The sequence below is a fragment of the Eucyclogobius newberryi genome, unplaced genomic scaffold (assembly GCF_026437365.1).
Source record: "Eucyclogobius newberryi isolate DKJ021-1_F unplaced genomic scaffold, fEucNew1.0.hap1 SCAF_9, whole genome shotgun sequence".
Taxonomy (NCBI): Eukaryota; Metazoa; Chordata; class Actinopteri; order Gobiiformes; family Gobiidae; genus Eucyclogobius; species Eucyclogobius newberryi.
Genome location: NW_027316532.1, coordinates 33964818 through 33992188, shown reverse-complemented (window position 1 = coordinate 33992188; position 27371 = coordinate 33964818). Strand labels below are relative to the sequence as shown.

The 27371-nt window shown below is 40.3% G+C and overlaps 1 protein-coding gene across 2 annotated transcripts; it reads right to left on the bottom strand.

Annotated features, from left to right (window-relative positions):
• Positions 1 to 80: 80 nt before the first annotated feature.
• tcf3b (transcription factor 3b) lies at positions 81 to 18467 on the bottom strand. Of its 2 annotated transcripts, none has more exons than XM_072438133.1 (21): positions 17914 to 18467; positions 15710 to 15805; positions 14561 to 14633; positions 10988 to 11061; positions 10390 to 10462; positions 9822 to 9862; positions 9599 to 9731; positions 8999 to 9045; positions 6556 to 6655; positions 6177 to 6274; positions 6008 to 6101; positions 5841 to 5899; positions 5623 to 5698; positions 5144 to 5205; positions 4869 to 5063; positions 4595 to 4718; positions 4392 to 4521; positions 4092 to 4148; positions 3460 to 3698; positions 3224 to 3372; positions 81 to 3089 (listed from the first exon to the last, which is right to left on the bottom strand). In XM_072438133.1, exons 2-20 carry the CDS (start codon positions 15782 to 15784, stop codon positions 3230 to 3232), a joined length of 1893 nt encoding a protein of 630 aa, XP_072294234.1. In that variant the 5' UTR covers positions 15785 to 15805; positions 17914 to 18467; the 3' UTR covers positions 81 to 3089; positions 3224 to 3229. The 2 variants fall into 2 exon arrangements, with proteins under 2 accessions (XP_072294234.1, XP_072294233.1); XM_072438132.1 differs by having other exon boundaries at positions 4392 to 4533; positions 4610 to 4718; positions 4869 to 5066; positions 17914 to 18465.
• Between the last annotated feature and the right edge of the window lie 8904 nt (positions 18468 to 27371).

The window sequence follows — 27371 nt, the reverse complement described above, 5'->3', positions numbered from 1 at the left end:
CCTCACTATTTATTTCCTTTGTTTACAAGTGAAGGACATTTTAGGCAAATGTAAAACAGAACGTAACCAACTGCAACACATTTGATACAATTCTTGATTTTATTTTTTTTCCTTTTATTTTTATGTAGGCTATACAATGTTCAAATGCCACACACTGGAAAAAGTATAATCTGTCATCAAAATGGCACATTTATTGCTACATTACTGTTATATACAGGACAGTTCAACTATATATATTTATTTATATGTTTATAAAACACGAGTGAGTGGGAAGTCAGTCAACAAGCCCTCAGACTTGTCCCAGTGTCACTCTTATCCCCTTCTAGACTCACATGACCAGCTATATTTGACATTTCTTAGACCAGTTTTACAAATGAGCTCAGGCCTATAAAAATGAGATTTGTATAAATAGCATTTAGTTGCCAACAATTTGTGTGCCTACAGCAAATTATACTTTTTGTGAAAACTGTTTCGACATGGAATTTCTGAATTTGAACAATGAATTGGTGGGTTTAAATAAAGTCATGTTTACTGAATACTAACGATAAATTAACTCTGATTTGACCTGTGACAAATGGTGATATTCATTACACTCATTTATTGTAATACAAAAGTAAAAAAAAAAAAAAAATACAAGTCCTCAAAATAGACGTTCAAATCCTCTCACAAAAATGTATTCTCAGAATCAACAAAACAAGAGAACTTTGCAACTTTTTTGACACAGGACAAAAAAAAAAAAAAAAAAAGGAAAAAAGAAAACCACTGCAGAGGGCTTGCACTCCGACAAAGAAAACGCAGTAAGTTCTAAGGGTCTCGAGCTACTACAGAAAGTGACGCAATACTTTCAATTTATGTGCATGAAAAGCAATCAGCGACTCTTGAACCCTGTCATGTTTAGTGATTTCCCAACACAAAATGAACTTGTCCTGGACCCCATGACCTTTAACTTAAAACAGCAGTTTTAATCCAGTTGAAAACAAATGAATAAAAACTTAACAAGCTCTACATAACATTTATTTACTAGATACACAGAAAGAAAATCTTAAAGATTTAAACCTTTCCTTGGAAACAGAAAAAGCATTAGGAGAAAGTCAAGTTGGGAATGAACAAGTACCTTTTAATCTCCCAAGATAAATGAAATGATATGGTTCACAAAATAAACTTGTTTTCAATGAAAATACAATTTCAGGCACTGATAAGGTATCACTCTCCCATCATGACATCTTAAGTCTTGAGAATGAAAAGGCCACACTATTGATTTGTATAGGTCTTCATCTCTTTTGTAGAAATTAACACAAAATACTCCCATTCGTGATTACATGTTGGTAAAATAATTTACAACATGACAAAATGGGAATAACATCACAATAATACTGTTTTGTTCTCATATTATAATTTTACCTTGCAACCAAATGTCAGCATCCACCTCCTTAAGTGTGCAGGATCCTGCCCCACTGAAAGCCACTTGGTCAGGGCAGAGATTAGGAAAAGATGGAGAAAAACGCCAAGGAGACAAACAAAAAATTCAAGGCGATTAATATTTATGGTAGCTACATTCAAGAACCAGTTGCATAATGTTTGAGAAAAATCCCTTTCTGCATTTGCCTTGGTGTTTCACCGTGCACACCCCACCGTGGGACATGGACACTGATCATAGGCTTTTTAAAATTAAACAGGAATAAAGGATACACTATACTCAATACATTTCCATTTATCACCATTTAAATTTTTTCCATTGCCACCCACGTTCAAATGTTTTTACAATTTAATTAAAATGTGAAATATCCCCTTTTTCAGCTCATCTACAATACACTAAAGTTCAAACTAATATTGCCATTTATGTAAAAAATCTACAATGTATAGACTAACAAAAAATATATATTTATATATATTTAAATCTGACAAAGAAACATAACTGAGTAATGTTAGCGTAAGTGAATTTACATTTCACACCAAAGTGTGGACAAACTTCATAAGAAGTCGAGCCTTTTTTCTGGGAATGCTCATTTTGTTAATGTAAGCCAATGTCGCACTGAACTAACTGGAGATCTTAAAACCAAATAATTTGGAATTTCTCAATTATATAATTGCTTTAGGGGAAACGGCAGCATTTGATGTAAAGTTAGCTGGCAATGAGTCCTAATTCATCCAACATTAACGTAGGCTTTTTCTGGAGAAAAAAAGTCCCAAATACATTTTTTAACTCAACCCTTTCCCAACAAAATATTCTTGTATGCTTTCAAGCACAGAATACAAAAAAGACCCTAAAATAAAGATTACCAATGTAACACTTTTTGTGGTCAGTGGAAAGGAAAAACAGTTTGTTATCGACTTGTTCTACTAAATGAATAATTTATCCTCTTTAGTCTGTGGTCTCCAGACATCTGTGAAAACACTTGGGGATCAATCTCTGACTGTCCCTGGGCCAGGGTTACCGTCTAATCGCACAATCAAAACATTGTCCTTTTCCCTTCTGACCCTTTTAACATGTTTCCCAATCTTTTGTAGACAAGATTATGAAAAGTAACTGAATGGGACAATAAACAATGGGCTTGGTTACATAACATATGTAAGACTGTACCATCACACTGGGAATGACATACATTAAAAATAATTGCTCATACATATAAGCAATCCCTCACAATAAATGTTCCTCGCATGTAAAGCAATTTGCTTAAATGTCAAATAGAAAACATGTAACAAATAGGCACAAATCCTTGATTAAATTTGTGTTCAGGTCTCGTTCTCTGGTCAGAGCACCTCTTGGCAGTGTGTAGTCCCAATCTGTGGCAGGACAAAAGTACTCTGGGGTTCCCTCCATTTGTGGAAACCAAATATGAAAACCAAAACGCTTTACATGTAGAAAACAAAGCAAAACTAAAAAAGTTCTTCACATTTGAGTTTGTAGTCGTGGTTGGGAGTGCGCTGAACGAGCTAAGTCAGTTTGGCAGTATGCATGTGTGCGTGTAAATGAGCATCTTGGGACTTGAATGGACAATACACATACATGTCCACATTTACACAGAATAATGGGTGGAAGCAAACTGTTAAGGCCACATCCTCCAACAGGCAAGGAAACACCATCAGATCTGGAAAAGGCATACATCAACATGGCATTACTAAAACAAAGAAAGAAAGAAACTAATACATATAAAATATAATGGAATGCAGAAGGAAAACAGAAAATATAGAAGGTTGTGAGTATTTTCATAGAAAAACCCACCTTGTGTTACATGTGACCGACTGAATTGTGTCCATCGCCTGGCATGCTCGGATGACCTCCTGAGAGCTGCATTTGAGATTCGCCTACAACAGATACTTTCTCCTCTTCTCTACGCTTTAAACATGCTGCCTTCGGGTTAAGGTTGCGCTCTAAAAGAACAGAAAGCTTGATAAAATATCCTGTTGCTTAACAATCCTATGTGTCCATTATTGAGTGTGTGGTGCAGGCAGACTGACCTCTGACTTGCTGCTCTAAATTGAGGATGACGTTGACAGCTTGGTGCAGGATGAGGAGTTTTGTCTGAGGTTTGTCGTGGCTGAGGTGCAGCTGGCACATTCTCCCGAGCTCCTTAAACGCCTCATTGATGTCTCGTACTCGGAGGCGCTCACGGGCGTTGTTAGCGACTCGCCGCTCCCTCTCGCGCTCTAGTTTCACCTCAGGGGGCAAGTCCTCGTCGTCCTCTTCATTTAACGGACTGATCACAGATAGGAGAAATGTGATGAAGCCATCAATGCAATTAAAGTCCTGTTTTTTATGGCTTGAGAATAACCGATCTCTTTACCAAAGACACTAAAATGACATGTGAAAATTAATGAAAGTCCATTTTCCATCGATGAAAAGAAGCAGAATTTTCATCCCACAAAAGGTGGATATAATTATTTTGCATGTCGATATTCTACATATATATAATGATGGCTGTGATTCATGACCATCATATTTTTTGGTTTGTGTTCACTACCAATTGGTGTACAGGATTTTCACATGCTGTTAAGACTTAAAACAAACTGATATAGTTAAATGTGTTTTAATACTTTAAATTAAACATAAGTCCATACACAGAAAACGATTCTCTAGTAAAGAAGCTTACTCATCATCTTTTGGATCTGAAAGGGCAGACATCATCTGGAGGGCGAACGCCTCCTTTCTGTAACGTGACATGAGGGTTGTCAACACAGGTAACATTAACATTGACTTTGACACCAATCGGGCACAATAAATAAGCTTGTAGATTTTATGCAGAATACATTAGGAATCCAATATTCAAATTAACCGATTTCAGTATGATTTCACAAAGTTACATTCCATTTTTGTGGGATAAAATAACCGCCTTATTATTTATTTTATTATTTAATATTATATTCATTCAATATAAATAGCTTTGTATAACCTGCTGCGGCTGCGGGCCTTTGATTCTTTCTTCTCATCGTCTGATTTGTCTGCCAATGATGAATTCTCGTCATCTTCTTTGTCCTCCCTCTTGATGTCTGAGCTGCTGGAGGAGTGTGAGCGGGACATGCCTCCAGGGAGACCTACAACATGCACATTGGGGTGAAAACAGTGAACCATGTCGAATAATTCAATATTACACACTTATTTGTGCCTTACTGCTGAAGCCTTCAGGCTGCCCAGCTGACTGTGTGGGTCCAGATGCGTGATGACCGTGGAGAAGAGTGCTGCTGGGAGGAAGACCTGCGGCCTCCTCGTCTTTTCCCCCCTGACACAAAAACAATGCAAAGCTGACATTCACATGATGTTCTGTAAACTGTATACGTTTTCACCAACATTTCACATTTAGACTGTGGCCCAGTGATTGACCAAAAATAACAAAAATATTTGAATATTTCTTTTGTATAGAGTTAGTCACCATTGCAGGATGTCTGTTGCTCAAAGCAAGACTGGCGCTGGGGAAAGCTGGGGAGAGGCCCCCGAGGGCCCCGTTCTGCACGGCTGAGAGCAAGTTGTGCATGTCAGGGTGGGCACCTTCCAAACCAGGAGCCTGACCAACAGCATGACTGCGCAGTACATGTATGGCCTCCTCTAAACGATCCTCCATTTTATTCTGCTACAACAGGAAGGACACACAGTAAGATTGACTCATTCTAAATGATGAATGAGTTGGGAGTCAAAAGCACTACATACCAGTGCATGGGGCTGCCCTTCATAACTGGGTGTGGAGGGTCTTTGCCACTGAGACGGAGCTCCTACAGAGACACGTGGAAGGATATTATACATTACTCAACACCAGGTGGCACTGCACTCAAATTATTGTGCTTCATATGCTTTTTATTCAATTTCATCCTTCATAAAATAAAAACAAGCCCAAAACAAGGCAACAATCACAGTAGTTACATTAAGTGAAAAATATGTAAGTTTACATCCAATTTTACTGACAAGTTGAGAGCAAGAATTAACCTGAATTCACCAGATGACACAATTGCAATCAGGAATGTAACATTCAGCTTTTAAGATGGAAAAAACCTGTCAAGTGTTTCTTTAGTGAGAATCAGTGTTTACTTAAATTAGTAACATTGTGGGTTTTGATTTGTATGTGAACTTTTAAAACAATTCTACACAAAGGCATAATCAGCGATGGCGTACGCACGTGAGCTTCAGAATACCTGTAATTCCCTGAGGAGACCCAGGTGTCGATGGGGCCGACGAGAAGTTATTACTGTTATGGTCCGATGGGTAAATCTTACGGTTAAAACACAAAATATTGTATTCATTAAATCAGTAAATAGATATAATTTTGTTTCCCCAAAATATATATTTTTGACATGAAAACAAATATTTACACCTCCAATGCCAAACTAACATTCTGTATAACAACACTTACTGAGGCAAGAGCTTTGCCAATTTCATCGCCTGAGCTGCCAGCGGTAGTGCCTCGAGTAGCTGCAGACAAAAATGTATTATGATTTTTAAGTTTGAAATCTAAGGAACATGTGGGACGATTGGCTGTTCTGACAGTGACCAACAATACAAAATGAAGGCGGTTCTCACCCATGATGCCGTCCCCGTTGATGGCTGGTGTGTGACTGTAGGTTGTAGGGGCTGGGTGAAAGCCGTTGACCTCACTGCCGTGTAGAGGATAGTTCTATGGGGAGCATTTTATTAGGATAAGCATATTTCTGAAGACATCTGAGCAGAGTAATTTTCCAGCACTACTCACCATCCTGTCTTGTGGATTTAACGCAGAGAAGGAGCCTGGCTGCCCAAGGTGAGCGTTGCCAAGCATGGCAGAGTATCCAGAGGATGACCAGGGATCTTCTGGAGCCAAACATATTTGTAAATAAATGCAACCTCATATTTAGTTGCATTAATACATTGACACAACAAAACTGTATAAATATCGCTTTATACCGTTATCAGAAATTTTACCACCCTTTTTAATATTTAAAAAACAAAAAAATTAAAATCAGCAGTACTTTGAATTTAAACAATATTCAATATTCACAATATTATCACTACTTCGCTAAACTTCCCCCCTCTAATGGAATACCATTATTATTTATTTATATTGTTAGGCACTGACACAAGAAGAGCATTACCTTGCATGTAGAAAGAGCCCGGGTAGACAGCTCCAGATTTAGCACCAGGATATCCGCTGCCGTCTCTGGAATACTCATCGCCTGATGTGGAAGCATACACCTAAAAACAATAGAATTGCACAATTATTTACTTACTTCAACTTTCTAGTTTCATCAATAATCAAAATGAAAAAGGAGAATATGCAATACAAAAAAAAAAAAATAGTAGCAGCAAGTGGCCACAAGATGGCAAGAGGGAGTCCATGTGTGTGAGAGACAGGCTCTGGGCCTGTGGAGAAGAACACAGCGGCCATGGCACGCTGGGCACTGACGAGCAGAATCCCAAAGCACAGCGAGCACTTCCTGTGAGCCCAAGACCCAGTGACACTGCAGCCCCCCCCCCCAGTATCAGCTACACACATGCCATGCATTCAGGAGCGACCATCCCACAAACAGTGTCACGTCCATGTTTACTTATTCAAATGGACTTCCATGACATTACTGAAATGGATTAATCCACTGAAGACTAAAATGAAACATGGACGTGACTTATTGTTCTTCAGTTCTTAAAACAATCTGACTTAAAAAGTGCTTCATTTCCTGACACTTTGGTCCATCTTTCCCTTCCGTTTAGAATGGCGGAAAGAGAAAGGGAGAGAATGGATGCTATGCTGCAAAGAATGCTAATCCAGAGAAGGGATTTTTTCTGTAATTTGATTTAACAGGGAGAAGTGGAAAGGGAATGGAGAGATGCACTTCTAATTACAGAGCCATCTGCCTGTTCCTGGACCACATCCAACTCCACAGGCAGCTGGGCTGAGGAGAGGGAGAGGAGGCAGAGAGATGGGGGCTGGGATCCAGTCACTGCGAGAGGGAGAACGAGAGGAGGAAGAGGGATTGCGGTGGGTGGTAAAGGGGCAAGGGGGGCTGAGGGGAAAAATGAAGCCCTGATGATTTATGAAATGGTAGGGAGATAAGGGCTGTTGAGGGGGACAGGAGAAGGTAATCTAAATGACTTAAACAAAGCCTGATATGGCCAGGGGAGTGTGAAGGAAACAAGGGATTTAAATGATCACAGTTAATTCAGGGGAAAACATGATGGAGATGGCTTCATTTAACAATAGGCTTTGAGTTGTTCTTTCACGGGGAACAATGTTGAGTGATTCCTGCAGCTTTATATGTGAACAGAGCCCTATACAATGATGGTTGGTGCAGGATAATTGTATTCTCAGGAAGAAAGAGGATTTCTAGGGTAAAATCCGCCGCTAATAGGGGTTTAATGTAATTCAGGTTATGACCGTGCAACCATCTCTGCACTAGATGAGTGTGGGCTGTAGCAGGGGCCGGGGATAGATTAACCACAAACTGAACTCACTCAAAGCATTTACGCTCGAGGTCTGAATGTGACCAGAGGACAGTCATCCCACAGGGGGCTGGCTGCAGGTGAGCGGGGGCGTAGAAGAAGACACCTGGGTGGTAGTTTGAGCCGGACACAGAAGGGATCACAGGAGACAATTGGCATGAAGAAAATCATGGATGTTAAAAGGTGGCACGAAGAGTAAGTGCAGGATCATCAGCAGTCATTAATCTGGGCTCAGACACGGGTAAGAGGCCTCGCAGCACTGCGTCTCACAACTGGGTCACTCACAGGGGGAGGCCCACCCAGGCCATCATGTAGTAAGGCGGAGGCTGGCAGAGCGTGGGGGAGGGGGGGTTCACAAACAAATAACTCATCATTCGGACTAAAAGCACGCAACCATCATTCACACTGTGCCAAACAGCTGAGCTTTAGACAGCCAGAGCAAGGTGTGGGACAGAGCAGGGTAAAAACACAGAAGAGTTTGTCTGAAACCTAGGAGTGGACTTTCCAACAATACGAACTTATCGGAATGATCAGAGTCAAACCTGCACTTTTACATATACAAAATCACTTAGTTATTTGGAACGACACTAGCAACAATTCTCTAGGTTAATCACACAAAACAAAATGACAGCTACAATTTGAACACATTTAACCACAATATTATTGTGGTTAAATGTTATTGTAAACGTGGACCAGTTTTATTCTAGAATTAAACCTTCTTCTACAACTAAGAACATTCAAATCTTCCAGCATTTTGGTTTTCACGCTTGGGGGTGAAATGTGAATACTTGACTTCCTTCTGCTTCTTCCTGAGTCAAAGTGGATGGAATTATGCTCTATCCACATTAAAATGGCTAGCTGTACACTCCTGAAACCTGATGACAATTACTAGGCAACATAAAATAGAGCAATTTTCCATCAAAATGTTGAAAATGTTATAACCACCACCAGATTCTATTGTACTACTGAGTGAGCCACAGTGATGTTGGTCAACTCACAGGTATTTAGCTCTGTCTGTCAGAGTGGTTTGTGCATGTGTGCTTCTGCAGTGTGTGAGCAGAGGTGCCAAATGCTGTGAAGATGACCAGAAAAAGGTCTCACCGACGATGGCAGGCCAGGGGGTTTCCGAATCTTCTTTGGCTGAGAGTCTACAATCAGTTCAGCAGGAAAAAGAAAAGAGAAAAGGATGGTGTTAATTGGACATTACAGAATACTAGTCCACATTTGAGTTTAATACACAAAATATAATAACGCGTTACCACCAAAATTCCTGTAAACAAAAGAAGAGGTCCATGTCTATCAATTAGAAATTGTTTTTTTTTTCCCCCCGGGGCCACTGCCTTTAGTAATTTTCCCAGAGCTGCCAAGAATGTAGCCGACATGCATTTACCCGATTTATCACATGAAATGAATATTAACTCTATCGTCATCTATACAATGCACTGGTATATTAAAAATATCTATCAATGAATTCATCCACAGACCTATATGAGCAGAGTAGTCCCACTTTGTGAATTGGCCTCTTCTTACGGGCTGAGTGTTCAAAACACAGCCTCATGTTTCATGCTAGAGCTTTATTGAAAATAGTCAATACGTCATAAATGACAAATATCCGCCCGACATTTTACCATCTATATCTCGATATACATCTTGATATTCATCTCTAGATGTAAAAAATGAATGTAGTGCATGTCCACCTACCTATGCCGCCCTCTGGAGGCCTTCTCCTGGGATTGTTAGTGTACGAAGGGTAAAACTGAGAACTGGATTTCAGACCAGAGGGAGACATGGCATCTGGGCTTGGCAACGCTATGTCACTCGGAAGAAACCCAGGCTACGAGGACACAGATCAAATGTAATAAATGCAACAGCATCTGTAACCATTCATGATAATATATTTGGCCATACGTGATGACCACCTTACCTGGCTTCCAAAGGGAGGGTATGGTGGCCTGTCACTTTTACCTAAAACACATACACATTTTAAATGTACAATCCAATGTGTCCAACATATGAAAAGTTGTCTCCATAAATATATATAATATATTTTTTTTTATTCACAAGATGCCCTCCCCTTTTTCAGTTCGCTCAGCTGCATAAAGCAGCCTGCCAGACAAAACCCTGGGGAAGGTTTCCGCGTCAATGCGCCAACATCCCTAACATTTAACGAATGAACACAGACACACATACATGTAGACACACACACACACACACACAAACACACACACACACACACACGGCTTGCCATGCAGAAAACATTTTTGGGTCAAAACATTTTATGCTCATAAATTAGGTTGTTTATTATTATCCAAACATATTCCATTTAAACTGAAAAGAACTAAAAAGGCGCATCTTTTAAAACAAGCTCATTTTACACACAAGCGTTTTTTTCTTTTATTGTCATTATTATTTGTTGTAATTAGCAAAAGCACGCCCTGTTTACAGTTATGACATGTTTTCACTTATTTGTTTAATTTGAGAAAAGAACGTACCTGTGATGCCGGAGCTGAGGAAAGGAGAGGACAGCGCCTCATGCTCACTGTAGTGGGATCCTTCAGCATAACCCTAGAACAATAAGCATAAAAATGTAGCTCAGTGCTGCATTTTAAAAAAGGAAACGAAAATACTAACATTCCCTCAAGGAGATGCAGTTTTTGCAAGCACACCTAAAACTCTACCGACAGGATCAATGCCAAATAAATCTACATCAGCTCCGGAGATTCAAACAGACATCCTTAATTATCAACTTGTGGTAATCAAAGCTTCTTGCATCTTTTTCACCCCCTCTTCCTTGTATTTACACAGACTTGTGCCAAGATGGTTACGGTGAATGTAAAACCGCAATTACCGGTGGGCTTCGACTGAGGTTGTTGGCTAGCACAGAGCTGGCCAAGTATGAACTGCCAGCCAAGTTTTAGGGAGAAAAGAAATTGACAAAAAAATCTAATAGCAAATTGTACAAAAGCAGTTTAAGATGATGCAAGGGATAAGGGATGTTTGGAGTAGTACAATTAACTTATCTAATATTAAGAAGTGTGTGTGTGCGTGAGCGAGTGTGTGAGTGTGAGTGCGTGTGAGTGCGCGTATTACCCGTCCTTGGCTGAAGGAAGGACTGTTCTGTTCCGCTGATCCCCATGACCCAGAGCCACTGCGCTCGTCTACTGCTGAAAATTATGAAACATTCAAACATCTTTGTCATTATAAAGGTCAAATAGGAAAGGACCATTTCACAGGGGAATAAGAACATCAAGTCTTGGCAGGTAAGTCAGAATTCCCTACGGTTAGGATGTCTTTTTCCAAACATTTCCGTTGATAAGCGGGCACAGAGGAATAACTAATGTCCACAATATTGATCAGAGACTGCATTTCAATAGAAATAGGTTTGGCAGTTATTTATCTAGTGACCAATAAAAAAACAACACCACAATCTTATTCCATTGAACCATCAACAAAAAACTTTTTTTTTTTTTTTTTAAAAAGGTAAAGAAACATCCTGCGAGTGGCACAAAGGAAACACAGAGCCAAAAGACTAGTGGAGCAGAAAACTCCAAAATACCCCCATCATCCTCTTCTCCCTGTCTTCTGCACTAATGCTATCCAGGCTCTCTAGAGACACAAGGCTTAATTGCATGCTGATTTGCATAATTGTGCATATTAATGTGGCTTCCTTATGAATATTCATATTTAGTCTTTGATTTTTGCCTAATTAAAAAAATGTGTGTGAGAAAGCAAAAGAGGCTGGAGCAAGTGGAAGGGAAAGCAAGGGGAGAGCGAGAGAGAGAGAAAGAGAGAGGTCCAGGCAGATCAGCAGCCGGCAGAGACAGAGAATGAGTGATGAGACTAACAGAGCGGTGCAAGCACCTACACATGCGGCGACAGCCCTGATCTATGGAGCTGATGCTCGTGGCATCCACAATAAGGAGAAAGGCTCTCAGCACATCCGCCTCAGTCATGGTCAGCTCGGCCCGGGGCAAAGACCAGCACCTTTACCCAAGACGCCTCAACAGTGTCAATGTGGGAGGGCGACATTCACAAATCACTTTCTTAAAGCCAAATTTCTATTTCACCACAATTCATGTACATTTACTATATTTATATATCCTTTATGTGGTAAATAAAGTAATCTTCTTGTTCTAAGAGTTCATACTGTTGATTAATTTTATCTGTCACTCACTCAGGAGCTTAGGCTGAGGTTGACAGAATAAGCATAAAACTGCATTAAACAGAAAACACTGAATCGTATAGTCACGGCCGCAATTAGATTTTTATCTGAATATTGCCCAGGCCTATGTCAACTCCATACAAGCAAAGTCCAAACCAAAGCCAAACATCTAAAGGATTTGTTAATAATCTTGTTGAAATGTAAACTCCAAACTCCCATGTTTGTAAGCGTCATGTTTACTGGCTCACTGCAGCCTCCGATACGCTGTGAAGCCCCATTTGGTCAGCAGGGGTGCAGAGGATGGAGTGAAAACATGGCGGCGCAAGAGAAGTCTGACAACATTGTTTCACACTTAGTGGAGTAATTAACTTGGAGCCAATTAAAACAAGGTGAAGAGCTGCTGAGGTGACACTGACACACTGCCAACCCAGGAGAGCCACGCTCTGCCAAAAACACATTTGTTTTGCAGTGGCTTATTCTTAAGAACTATTTAGTGTAACTACAGGAAGCCAAAGATATTTTTTAATAAAATGTGCAAAAAGTTGCATGCTGTTAGAAAGATGAATTATCTGACTTATCAGAAATTTGTTGTTAAAAACAATCTGTGTTGAAATTTTTGGACATTTTCGAAAGGCCGGAAAATTATACAATTTGGCGCAAAGAAAATGACAATATCTTCAGAGCCGTTAAATCTTAGCCCAAATTGGCAGCCTTGCTTCTGTCAGTCTACCCCAGGACAGCTGTGGCTACAGAAGTATATTACCACAATTCAGTTCAGTTGTGCTAATCTACATACCACAAGGTGTGGAGTGAAGGAATAAAGTAATGTGTCCCTGAGAGACTGAAAAGGAGCTAAATAAATCTAAAATAATAATTATTTCTAACAGCTTTGGTTCTAAAAGACATGTGAAATTCACAATATTGTGATTTAGAGATGTGTTTGTGTGCCAGGGGCTGGCTGCACAGCCAGCAGCTGCAGAGGTGACGGAGGAGACGCCTGAGGCCCATGACCCGCACGGCCGCCTTCTCCCGACACACTCTTCCCGCTCACCACCACCACACTCAGGCCGCTGAGGAAGAGCCAAGGACGCCTGATGCAATTAGCACCCCTCTGAGCACTTTTGTGTTGATGAATAGAGGTGGTCTGGTCGGCCACTAGCAGCACGCTGCAGTTCCCGCGCTGCAGGTCCCTGAATATACAAGCAGCCTGTGACGGAGGTGATGCTCTGTTTTGGACATTATATTTGAAGAGAAGCTTGGAAAGCATCCTTCTTTCATCCTTTCTGTTACAATAACTTTTGGGAAAGTAGGGTCAAAAACATTCTAAAAAAATGTTTATGATGATAGGAATATTTTATGAAGGGAATATATTGGATACATTATCCTCAAAAAGGAGGCTAAGGATTGGGAGAAATGCCATTTTTTCAGGGAAATAATTCAGGCGCAGTTCTTATGAGAAAGGTCTGAAGATTGATGACTAGAATTGATGCAACGATGCAAAAATAAAAAAGGCAATCCAAACGTAAAAAGATGCAAAATGGTGCACATGGCAGTGGCACAGCTGCATGTATGAGGCGATAACGCATTTCAAATCTGATACAAAAACACGGAGACCCAGAGCTTCATCTGTCAGCACACACGGGAGTGTGTCAGATTCTCCACCTGCTGTGTCGGTAGTCCAGTTAAACTGAGGGCTGGAGCTCCACGAGGCTGTGAGGCAGGCATTGTGACAGCTTCAAGTATCACATTAAAATGGGTGTCAATGACCTGGGGCCACACTTTTGGACATGAGGAGGGGCAGATGAATTAACTCCTCAGTGCTGAGTAATTGCCTGCTGTAATAGAAACAAACAGGATTGGGCCTTCCCCTGGCTGATCCCTCTATTCACTGAGTGCTCTCTTCCACTTTGACCACTCGCGGCATGCTGGGCTGTTTAAGAGGCTCCGAGCTGTGGGTGAGGGACATTGTCTCAAACTCCAGCCATTTCCTGCAGATCAGTGGGGGTGAGGGCCCTGTGCAGAGTTGGGGGAGGAGTGTTTTACAATTCAGGGTGGGGGAGTCGTTTCAAGTCTATAAGCTCCTTTTTTGCCTTTGTTCCTTAGTGGCCAAGTTCTCACTCTGGGGAGCACCGGGAGTGTGACTCCATTTCACACACCAGGTTGGCAGGGTGACAGAATGAAAGTAACAGGGCTTCCTAATAACATCCAGGAAGAGGGAAACGCTCTCTGAAAGGCCTAAAGGTGCCCCCAGTGGTTCACTTGTAGCTGCTACTTTGCACTCACAACACAGGAGGAGAGGCTGCAGTGAGATAATCCAAAATACAGCATTAAAACATTTTGATTTTAAACCCCACATCTCTTTTTTCACAAAGCAATGGCACAACCAAAGCAGATGTGGCTATATGGAATCTAGTGCAGTGCATCGCAGCCATTATTTTATTATTGTGAAACAGAATAAAGTAGAGTTAAGTGATTAATACGACAGAAACAGAAGCACTCACCTGATCCACCAAACTGACTGCTGGCAAGGGTCATGGGTCTGTTCTTTCCATTGGCTACTGGTGGGGCAAACATCTAAAAGACAAAGGGAAGTGCACCGTTACTTAAATGAAGGCAAGCACACTTCACACATTGGTTCTGGGGCAGTAAAGGCATCATGTTCAGTGTGTGAGACAGAATTGTGTCAACAAAGGAACGCAATGTTTTTCGGCTACACCTAAAATTTGTTTTCCGTTTTTGCCATTTCCATATTCAAACAAAACATTCAAAAACTATCAGTGGCTTCGGTCTAATTAGATTCAAAATTTCTTCGACCGGTGCCAAATTGAAAAAGCGTTTTGAAAGTAGGACAATGCAATCGCCGCGGACAGATTTCACGTTTAAGTCAAAAAGATATCCGTCCAAAAACTGAACCTTGTGCCATCTTTTGTTTCTACTTTGATTAGACATGTCCAAGCTAATGCACATGGCTGACCAGCAAGTAAACAAAGAGGGAAATTGTAGTGCATTCAGTTGTTAAGAGTTTCCAATGTTAAATTTAGGATGAACATCTGTTGATGGAAATTGGCAGCAGATCAATCTGACTGAGCATTTCTATCACAAACCCCAGTGTCTAATGAGGACCGCCCACAAGCTCCTCCACAAGAAGCGCTCTACCCCGAGAAGTTCCACACTGAATGGAGCTTGAAGGCCAAAATTCGCCTGGAATGGCCTCAGTCTTTTAAACAGGGGTCTATCGTCTGTACCATTTTCCATACACTACATGATATTAACAGGTTTGTCCATGCAAGACTGACAATGGCAAAGATGTAGCACAAACACCAATGAGAGTAGGGTCAACTAAAAACAGGTTATTACAAAGAGATCAGCCTATCAATCAAGTCTAAAGCAAGCTATGCAGAACAGAAATTTGGAAAATTTGAATGATCATTTTCATTGCTTTATTATATGGCCTATATGTTCATCCAAATAAATTTCATGTACATTTGCACATAGACCATCACCAATAGCGCAGCTACAAAAACGAAGGCCAAAAATAACACAATGAAAACAAGTCACACTGGTTGTGCCCCTTGCCTCCCCCTCTCCCCTTTACCCCAATTTTGCCCACCTATCACCCCCCATCTCCACAAGCTTTGTCCCAGTCTTACCGCGCTGAAATCCAGGAGGTCGCTTAGTTCCTTGTCTGTTCCAACTGCAGCCATTCTTTGCTGCTGTTCGTTCATAACCCTTAGCCTTAATAAACCCTAGGAGAGAAAATGTGCGTAGACAGACTTTAGTGGCTTTGGCAAGAGCAGAAATGATACAAGCAGCAGTTAAGGGCTCAAATCAGTCTACCTGCATTTTCACCTCACTATATTGGCACTAAAACGTCTTTTAATTTTGTTGTATTATTTTGGCATAAACTAGAATACAAATGATAATGACATTATCATTTTAGTTTCTGATTGTGTTGACAACACAGACTTATTGCAAAACAAAGAGTAGTAAACACATTTGCTCTTGTCCCACCCCCAAAAACTCAAAATGATCAGTGACTCAAGCTGGAGGAGAGGAAGACACAACCATGGAGTAATAAGCGCAATGCTTATGGTCAAATTACTAAAGAAAATCAAAGAACTGTCCTTGATTTTAGGCCAAGTAAGGCAAGTAACACACACATGTCCAGCCCATCATTGGTACATTGCAGTAAATGTAATACATTTATTATTAGAGAGGTATAATTAGGACCATTTGTTAAAAGGAAATATGGGTGAAAGGCAAAACTAATGACTGTATGCAAACATATCATTGCTAAATTACCACAAGGCAAGTAAAAAAAAAAAAAAACATGTCAAATGACACAGAGCATAAACACAGGATTTACCCTGTGTTTTGCATTCCAGCGCGAGCCTAGGGCCGCTGAGAGCCTCTCCAGAGCTCACAGGAAACAGCGATAAGGAGAACAGAGGCTCTGGACACCAACAGGTGGTGTACTTTTACAGCCTCTTTCAATTATTACCACAACCTAAAATATTCAGGAATATCTTTAAATCAGATAATAGCAATTGTTTTTAATGACAATTACTCATAGAATCACAAAACCTTCCATTTCTAAGCAAAGGCTATACAGCTATCTTTGCCAGACCTCTTCCTCAGACAAACCAGGTGATGCAGGGAGGCCTTTGGAAACATGAACTAAAAAACAAGTAGCCTTATAAAAATAACCCTTTCTACTTGTCCCATGCACTTGAGGTGTACTATAACAAAATGGCATCTTCAGCTACTGCTGGATCAATATTTGAAGCTAGAGGTCTTTGTCACCAAACACAAACAGCAAGACAGTTTATACTTCAGTTTAATTAGAAGTTAAGTTCTTTATTATAACAGCTAAAGAAGACATTACAAAAAAGCTGGAGGTCTCTGAAAAGTTAGCTCTGGTCTATATTACAGCATCATAATCTAGACAATCTAATCTGTAAAGCCCAATAATAAGTCTACACAAGTCATTAGTTTTAGCCCATCAATACAGGAGTTTACAATTGTAGCCTATTCAAATGTTAAACGATTATAAGTAGCTAAACACCTATGATCCTGATGTGAGGGAAACGTGCTGTTAAAATATATAAACTACTAGACTACATTAGGCCATTTGAGCGTGTTGACAAATCCATCTAGATGTTGTTTACAATAAATGTGGGCCAACAATTATTCAATTGTGCACAAGCCATAGCCAGTCCAAGTGAGCGTTCTGAGGAGGAATAACATGCGGGAAACAAGCTCGGGGTTTTACGACAAAGCAGAAAAGTTGGAGTAACTGATCTTTCTTTCACATGTTCGGGTTCAGGTCGAGCTTTAGGAGTTCAGTGGAGAAGATGGGGGGGGGGTGGGAGCAGGAGGAATTTCCTGCCAAATGTGCAATAAAATAAAGTCTAGCTGGGGCCAGACACATCCATAAAGGGGTGTTTTAAAGGCCACAGGGCGTTTATTGAAAGTTTCTTTCCCCAATAGCACGGGCTATATGCTATGCTACATAATGTAGCCAGACCTAGAACACTAACTTCAGCCAAAATACGGCCCTTATGGCGATATTTGACGTTTTCCACTAGACGCGACGCAAACAGCTGAGATACACAACACAACAACATGGACTTTATTGTGCCTGAAACATGCTGTCGGTGTGTTCGCAGAACAAAGGAGTCATTTGCTCCGTGGTCGCAGTGAGACCATCACACACTTGGCTCGCCACCTCAATCCAGACAAAAACTTGCGTCCCCCGCTTTAACCACACATTCCCGAAAACTTTTCGAAAAACGCAAGCAATAACGACGCGCAAAAACTGTGCAACAACATAAACATATTGAGCTTAGTTTACCTCAGTCCAGGCGTGTAGTATCCAACAATAAATAGAAAACCAAGTCTCCTATTGGAAAAAACATAAAACTTCAAGAGAATTTCGACCTCCGCGCATGAAACGCATTGGGGCACTGTGGACGTCTTCCTTTTGTCCCGGTAAGCCCGTTTTTCACGCTGCGCCCACGTGTTTGCTTCAGTGTAACAAAGTCTGTGTGCGCAAACAAATCTACAATAGTAACTAAGCTCGCGTCTTCCCTTTTTGCTGTTACAACTGAGATGATTTCATTCTTCTCGTAGACATCTTCACCACCTCCGTCCACATTGTCAGACGCAACAACGTATCCTTCCGCCCGAAGTGAGGGCCTCAACGCCAGCGGTATCCGATTTCAAACGCCTTTGAAAGATCGCTCGCTTCTCCAAAGAAGCGAATGGATCAGTAATGTATTGTACTGGTTTGAGGGACGAAACTGCCTAATTGTGACGGCAAGTCCAGATTAATGCGAAGAAAATCTTTAAAAGAAAGCGCACATCGAGCACTAGCTTATTCCGCGGAAGCCTATCGTAAGAAAGTTACCTGCGATTACACAGCAGCAGCTTGGGGAGATGGCACGATAAATGCGAAAGAGTTCAGCCAATAGGAGAGCATTTCGGGTAGATCGACAGTGTCAAGGTCCAATAAGCGCATGGAAATGGCTCCTAGTTCCGCCTTCTTCTTGACGCTCACTTTCCCTGTGTATTCGGGGCTGTGGGGCTCCGGTGCCCGCTGACATCATTTTAGTATTGTGGTTGCAGGGCACTCTTTGCTTTCATTTTATGTTGCTAAATATCAACATTAGTCTCATATAGACCAGTCTGTAAACCTACATGTACACAAAATGGCCTTTGGTGGTTTTTATTATTATGTTTACTGTCCACTTACTTCATTTACAGCTAACTTTACAAAGTGCCCTAATTGCTACAGGTTTTTCCAGACTTAATTTCTTCTTAGATTCTCTATAGCCTGCATTTTTTTTTTCAAACAAAGTAATAACTGGCTTTGGGTTTCAGAATATGTCAGTTATAAACCTAATATTTATTTGAGGTGGGAATAATAGCCTACAATAGATCAATTCAGATTCTGTTTCATGAAGCCCACTTCGCATTGGGCATATCTCAGACCCTGGTTCAATTCCAGGTGCTTTCGGCATTAAAAGGTAATTCAGCCCACTTTAGAATGCAGGCTTACAATATAATCAATGGGCCTGCTGAAAGAAAAACCTCTGCCCTCTGCTGCAGGTGTGATATTGTAGTTTAGTGCGGAGATAATGTCCTGAGAGTCCGAGTTTTTCAAAGAGTTGGCAACCATCAGATCAACTCAGCCTGCTCCAGAGTGGACTGTAGGCGAGGGGAAGCTATAGGACTCTTATGTGGTGCTCCTGGGATGTTTCAGAAGAAATCTATTTCACAAAAACTATGCGGTTGGGTGAGAACATGAGCCAAACATAGCAAAGTATCTTGGTTGTGATTGAATGGCATGGGTCATATAAATCTCGCAATATAGTGAGTTATTGTCTAATTGAAAATGACTTTGCTTTTTCTTATGAAAGTCTCTGGTCCTCAAAGACATAATGAGCTCTATAGAAAAGTGTTTGTAGGTGTTAGACAGCTGTTGTTTTTAACCTGAGGGTGAACCTTGTCAAAGAAAAAGGAAGTTCAAGTGACCCCTCTTTGTTTCCTGTCAACAACCTCCAAAATCACGGCACTGTTTTCATAAAGTCTTTATTTGTATACAACCATTAAATTAATAACCACAGATGAAATATACAGGTATTTTTATTTATTTAGCCATACATTGAAGACCATTGGGGTTGTGCTACAGTTCTGTTATACATTTGTTACTGCAATATGTTTAGAAAGCTATTATAGTCTATTCAGCGTATCCTGTGTGTTTGGTTCCTGTGGCATCGGAGATTTGATGTCAATAGGACATTGAGGTAAATCTATTGGGTGCTCCTGAGTGGAAGGAAAGCTTCTGCATAGAACAGAAATGTATTATTCTTAGTAATGTAATGAGGTTAGAAAGAGGAAGTAACACACATGGACCATAAATATCATACATGAACATAAATGTTATTTGACTTTTTAAAATTTGATTTTGTGGATTTTATGTTTTGTTCGGAATTTTTCATCAAAGATCAGTCAGATCACTCCATCATTGTGACGTATAATTTTGCCTTTTGGAAACAAAACTAATATGTCATCTAAGCCAAACACGTTTCTTTATGTTAAATCCAGGCAGGTAACTTGTTGTCCAAGTGTTGTTGTCTAAGGTTTAGTTTTATTCTTTTTTTAGATATATTTAGTTTTGCTCTTTTCTCATGTCTTCATGTATTGCACATACAGGGGAACATAAGAATGAAAAAGATTACAATTTAAACAGGTAGAAACATCTGTTAGGGAAAATTATTATTTTAGCAGACACAGAAAAATCCCTCTTATTCTCACTTTTTCCAGAAGACTTTAAGCTTTGGGTAAGAATGCTGTTGTCAGTATTAGCAATGAGCCTTGTAAGCCCTCCAAGTAGTTTGTAGTAACAGCTGGGTCTGACATGGAGTGCATGTACAAGGGCAGCCAGGCTGAAGAGAGGGAGGGGCCGCAGAAAAAGAATAAAAACACACAATACTTCAGCCACCTCACACTGAGTGCATCACACAAGCCTAAACTCTTATGTAAATGAGTTGTGCAACACAAAGATGAAAAGAAAAGGATGAAATTATTTGTTGCTGAAGTCATGTTCCAGTTTGATTTTTTTTCTTTTTTTTAACAATATATGTAATAGCTTATTCAGAAATTATAATTTACTTTAATTCATTTTCCATGGGCATTGCATCATCCACTCTACCCTTAAAAAGGCAGAGTGGTCAGAGCGCGTTGTTATGATAAAAAATAGGTTTCTGTAATCACAATATAACCCTGGGTAATGTGACCTCAAAACGACTGCACCATTATCCAGCCTGGACAAAACAAAAACAACTAACCATGTCCTCTATCATCTGGACATACGTTCACATGACAATGGACATGAGTGGCAGAGGAAACTGTCGCACATGCCCTGGGTGATTCCTTCCAGCCATTCCCAGCTCCATATTTGTAATTAACAACAGATGTACATAGAAAATTAGCATATGTTTGGCACATTGGTGCTAATCGGTCATATTTGTGCATAATAATTAAATATCTATTTATGTACACACACTTTGGGTTACATAAATGTAGACACATAAATTAAATTCGGCAGCAGTGAGAAATAATATCTGCACTGTTATTATTTAAAATAATAATAATACATTATTGATGAATTAATTAAATGTATATATATATGTGTGTGTGTGTGTGTGTGTGTGTGTGTGTGTGTGTATATATATATATATATATATATATATATATATAAATATATACACACACACACACACAGGGTCACCAATAATTAATCTGCTCTAAGCCTTAATAAAGACAATGAGGGGAAAGTAGAATTTTTTAGAAATCTAAAAAAATCGATTAGATTTTCTACCGCAGTCTCTAAAATCCATCAGATATTTAGTGTAAAATTCAGACTGAAGAAGTTGACTGATGGTATTTTACAAATTTACGCTTGATAATTAACCTTTATGTGAAAGATGGACATTACACACACTACTTCTATCTTTTAAAAAAAATATTCTGTTGCCCGTAGACTTTATTAGACAGGAGAGGAAAGTGTGAAATGGGGGCTAGAGAAGGGGAGGACATGCAGTAAATAGTGGAAGTTGGGACTCGAACTCACGACACTTCGGCCGGCTGCACTTGGAGCCGGACATACGTGTGCTGTGCCATAATCACTCAACAGCACACACTCATTTTACTCAAAAGCTGTTGGCCTATATCTAGCTGGAAACAAGCAAATGAATCTGTTAATTTAAGTAGTTCACATTTCTAAATTACGTTGTTACTTTATTTTCTTTCTATTATGTGTTTCTACAGTGCAGGATAATTACTTCAAACTGTGGATCTGATAACTAGAGGATGGACCTACTTTGCATATTTACTGTATTAAACCCACTATTACTGCTGTATTTTTTCTTCTACCTGGCTCTAGACTGTCACATACTATACATATTTAGCACTCAATGGCATCCTCTTCAGCTCGTGTGAAGCCAGCCGTGCGCGCCAAAGCTGCATCACTGGGTTATATCACACCACACACATTCTACACAAGATGATTTGGCCGTAAAGACAGAGTAGGCAGAGCACATATGCACTCTGTGATTGCTATTGAGGCAAGCTGCTCACCTCGCTCCACACTGCGCCCCTCACAGCCTGTAATAGTAGAGGCTTAGGTTTGGGTGGGGGAAGGGCAGAGGTGCACACAGGTTTCTCATCAGACAAGGGAAAGAAAAAGAAGAGAAAAAAAAGAAGAAGAAGAAAAAACTAGGCCAAGACCAAGAAGAATCCCTCCTTCCTCACACAGACTCCACCTAAACACTTCCTCTCACAGCTGCAATGGCAAATGCCAGAATGTTATCATCAGCAAAGTAACAAAGTGATTTTGGACAACACAACACATGTATTTGTAGCTTTCTCATAGTCGAGCCATGATTCATGCTTCCTTGCCCCTTTGGAAGCTGTCCTCCAATGAGAGTTAGAGACTGGGGGTAGGAGCGGATAGATTGATAATGTTGGCGGAGTGCCCGTGCTCCCAGTCTATGCTGAAGGGGAGGAGACAGGGGAGAATCTATGTGTTGTACTTGCTGTGCTTGTGATAAACTTCAAGCACCCCCCCCCCCCACACATTACAGCTGGCCTGGCACAGAACAACATTCACTAACTTCTGTCCAAACACACTGCAGTGAGGGAGTTAAACGAGGCAATAATCAAAAACTTTATGCAAACGTTACAATTATTCTGTAAGATCGGGCCCACACATAAATTATAGCGTAATATAATAATTTTACACTTCTGCCGGATATATTATGCAGCTTATGGAAACATAACTTCCCTTTTTTTTTTTTTTGTGTATACACCAATAAAAGCATAAAACAACAAAAGAAAAGGAAAAAATGTCAAATTTTGAAGTTTAGTAAATAAATTGTCTCACTTTTAAAAATAATACTACTGTTACTACTATTACTACTACTACTACTACTACTACTACTACTACTACTACTACTACTACTACTACTACTACTACTACTACTACTACTACTACTACTACTACTACTGAAAAGCCCTCCGAGGCAACTGCTGCTGTGATTTTTTTCTTTACACAAATATTTGAATTGGATTGTATATAAACAGGTACAAGGTGTCAAAACCTTTTATTTTTGATTTTTTTAGGCTTTGTGAAATATGTAAAACATCACAAACTCTCACCAGGATAAAAAATGGTGGTTTCATATAATGCCTTAACTATTTATTCAGTGGCAAGGTCAGTGGCACAAAATGCACTTAAAACCTGATCATTTGTTTGGAAAGACTGGAAAGCTGGAGACCAAATTGTTCCACAGGCCACACTTTGAACGGTGCATTCATAACTTTATTTGATTTCTTTAGTTCACAAATAAGTCACAATCACCACACAGCTTCCAGCATACAATATTAACTGACAGCTAACAATAACAGAAAACCATGGCAATAGTCCACAAGGTTATGCAATAATTGGGAAGAAGAGCAATTGTTTTGGAACAAACGAGGACAGTGTATCTGCATGTGCTCTCAAAACAGAAATGTTAAAAAGGCACCACTTACTGAGCCATAGAACTTTCTGCATCCTTGAAATGAAGGGTTTGGATGAAAATGCAGTGCTTTCTCTCTTATCCCAAACAGTAATTCTCACACACTGCAAAAGAAAATGAGTTTGAGGGATTGTTCGTGACATTAATCCTCCCAAACACTACAGTTTGAGACAGGATCCAATTCAGACAGACAAGCATGAAGCAAATCAACAATCTATTTGCAAAAGGCAAAACTAAATCAACATCGCTTTTGGCTTTTGTCTATTCTCGTTTGACAATGGCTTTTGTGGATGGCGTTCTTTCTCTGTTCTCTCTCAGGGTGGTTTTATGGGACCCCTCCCTATCATCTTGGATTCCCATTATTGTGCATTTGTATGGGTGCCCCTGTTCTGCCACCCACACTTCAGGTACTGTGAACCAGCAGCGGCTTCCTGTTTACAAAGCTGGGATATCGAGAAGCCCACCACCAGACCGTGGAGCTGAGGTTAAACCTGCTGTAGATGAACACAGAGGCAAAGAATGGGAAGGTGGAGTTGGCAGAGCAGAGCACACAGGCATAAAGCCGAGAGTGTCTAAGACATTTCTGACCATATCAAAAAAATTACACAGCACTATTTTATTAAAGTTGCAGCTTACAAAAAGTCATATGATAACAATCAGATCAGGAGGTGAACTGTCCCTAAATCAATTGAAGTAGGCATGTCAGTGCTGCCCTGGACAGGAGGGAGAGGAGATAGATGTGGGCTGTGTGGGGGAGGGGGAGCTTGTTGGTGTCGTGGGAGCACTGCAACAACAATAACAGCAGTGTGTGCATGTGTGTTTGTGGGACTGACACAATGAATGAGCTTGACTGGAAGTAGGGATGTGTTATGGCTCACACAAGTGATGAAATGACATCTCCTTTACTTCAGCACACAGCTGCTGTTGCAGCAAAGAACACACTGTTAAGATATCTGACCTTCTATTTTCTCTGCCAGCTCCTGGTCAGAAGTGTCTCCCTGCCTGTCATGTCCTCCTCTAATTAGCTAAACCTTCACAATGACCACACTGTGTCCAACACAGACACATATCTGTCTATTGATGGCATCCTCAACAGCAATCTACATCAAAATACACTAGCAAGCACAGAAAAGCTAAAGAAACACGAAATGATGAGAGGCACTAACATACCGGTGTGTGTGTGTGTGTGTGTGTGTATATGTATGTATGTATGTATATATATATATATACACACACACACACACACACATATATATATATATATATATATATATATATATATATATATATATATAGTTAACCTTCAACAATATGACACTTTCTTTGTATAGCCAGTACAAACATATATGAATCTTTAACTTGTCCACAAACAGGAGAATACAGGTAATGTTCTCGTAAAAGAATATTAGGATAAAGATTCTTTTTTTGTTGTTTTTCAATTTTCTTTCATCTTTTTTCGGCTCCCCTCCCCCTTTCTTTGCAGATTAGAATTCATTAGCAATCAAAGAGCCTCCAGAGAGCTCCAGCTCTTAATTACCTTCTCATTTGCATTTTTGCATATTAATGACTGCAGGGTTTTGGTTAGGTTTTTGCCGCAGTGGTTTAAAGGCACCTCAGTCCCTGTTCTCCAGGGAGAGACAGTGATGTCTGCAGGCGAAGCTCCAAGGCTGGCCGCTCCTCCTCTGCTCCCTGAGAGCTGGACACTGCCAGGGGACAGGGTGAGTTGGGGGCAGTTAGCCAGGAGCACCTGAGGTGCGCAGAGTAGGCTTGGGGGGCTGCAGAGTGCACAGGTTAAAGGTCAATGTCCCTTATCAACATAAGAAAGAACACATGTCTCCAGTGCTGCCTAATTATTGTCATATTGAGCAGTGTAAGCACCTGATCAGGACAAAATACACCCCAGGAGGAACTGAAATCTATACTGCAGAGATACTCACGTGGGTTTATTGAGGACGAAGCTAGTTTAGATGAAACTCATGTCCCAAAGCGCGCAGAGGAAGGGGTCTTTTTATATCCCTCGAGAAAGGTGTGCGTGAGAGAGCAAGCCTATTGTATGCAACGTTCTGCTTTACGTTCATGCAGCCCGTGTTGTTGAGAGAGGAATAATGTGCTCATTTACTGTGAACCTTCATGTGTGTAATAGCACATTGACTCTTCACAGTATGTACAGTTTACTAATGTAAACTGTACATTTTGCAGTATAGCACTTGTGTGCACATTTAGGCACACAGTGAGAAGTGAATAATACCTCGGGACAGCAGACAACAGCTCCCAGGCATCTTGTAGCCCCTGAAGGGTTCCTCTTATCCAATATGTTTTGACTACAACAGGGATGTCTGAACATGGAAAATAACCGCTATCCCACTGTGTTTTAGATGCCTCACAAACAATTAATGATTTGGAGCCCAAAGACATCTGCCCAACAGGTTCCCCATCACATAGTAGAAGATATTTCATTTAATTTGCTCCCTAAAATTATCATATGATGATATTAGATCACTTTTTGTTAAAGAAATACCCACAACAAGATCAACTATAGAGGCAACATTGGGAGCTTTGTTTCTTGTAAAAAATAGTATTATGGTGTGGAGCTGAGGTGTAAAGGTAGATGCATATCAACAGTACAACTAAAAGGTGATGAAAAATATGTCCGAATCCAAAATTACAAAATAATACATGTGGATAAAAGCTTAAGATGTGTTTGTTTTGCAGTTTGCTTTGAGTCCAATAGGAAACAAAACTGTTCTTCTGTCAGTGAGATGTTTGAATGCCCGTTCAAATAGGATCATCTTAAATGCTTAAAAGTGATCATATTTTATTTTCCCTTACAAAAGAAAAAAATGGCAAAATTGATACTTCAAACAACATTATACATTTGTGTCTCATGGTGGGTCCCTGAAAGCATCCTGCTCAGAGTGGGCTTAAGTCGACTTAACTGCCATTAGTGAAGCTTTATAACTGTGTGTGTGTGTGTGTGTGTGTGTGTGTGTGTGTGTGTGTGTGTGTGTGTGTGTGTGTGTGTGTGTGTGTGTGTGTGTGTGTGTGTGTGTGTGTGTGTGTGTGTGTGTGTGTGTGTGTGGGCAGTTGGGGCGGGGTTAATGAGCTGTTCGATGACCTCTGTCACCCCAAAAGATCGCCTTGGGGAGAAGGACTGAGACAAACAGGAAGACTGGGTGACAACAAGCTTGTGGTTTGTTGTCACCCGTCCACACGCTGCCACGGAACCTGAGTGAAAACAAAAACATATACAAAGACACGTTGTTGCTTGTAACCTACGTATACTGTATAGGCTGTGCTTAACAAACTTAAAAAATCTCTAATACATTTCAAACAGCATTGCAAATGATTTTGGATGCTTTCAAACCTGGTCATTTCATCGTAGAGAAGCGGCGTGTGGCCTGTCCGCGGCCCTCGCATCTTGAAACGATCAAAACAGCTGCTGTACTGCCCCCTCCTGGCGCTTTGTGGAATAAACTAAACTATCATCGTGTGCAGCTACTGGACTAATGCAACACTGGAGTTTTAGATTGTATCTATACGTGTACTGGTGAAATGATCAAATGTATAGCTTTCAGTATACATTATGTATATATTAATATTGATGAGAAGACCCATTTGTATTTATGCTATTATTTAAAATGCCTATTTTAATGATAAGTTAGCCTTTCTAGCACTAGAGCAGTTAGACAAAAATGGAAGAATACAAAGCATAAATTATTAGTCCACA

What these genes read in the sequence shown, in the direction of transcription:
- tcf3b (XM_072438133.1), bottom strand. Translation starts at nt 15,784, where the DNA reads ATGAACGAACAGCAGCAAAGAATGGCTGCAGTTGGAACAGACAAGGAA. An exon ending in GCCTCCAGAGGGCGGCATAG is followed by an intron (nt 9,046 to 9,598) that starts GTAGGTGGACAT and finishes AACTGATTGTAG; the next exon opens with ACTCTCAGCCAAAGAAGATT. An exon ending in CAACGGGGACGGCATCATGG is followed by an intron (nt 5,900 to 6,007) that starts GTGAGAACCGCC and finishes TTTTGTCTGCAG; the next exon opens with CTACTCGAGGCACTACCGCT.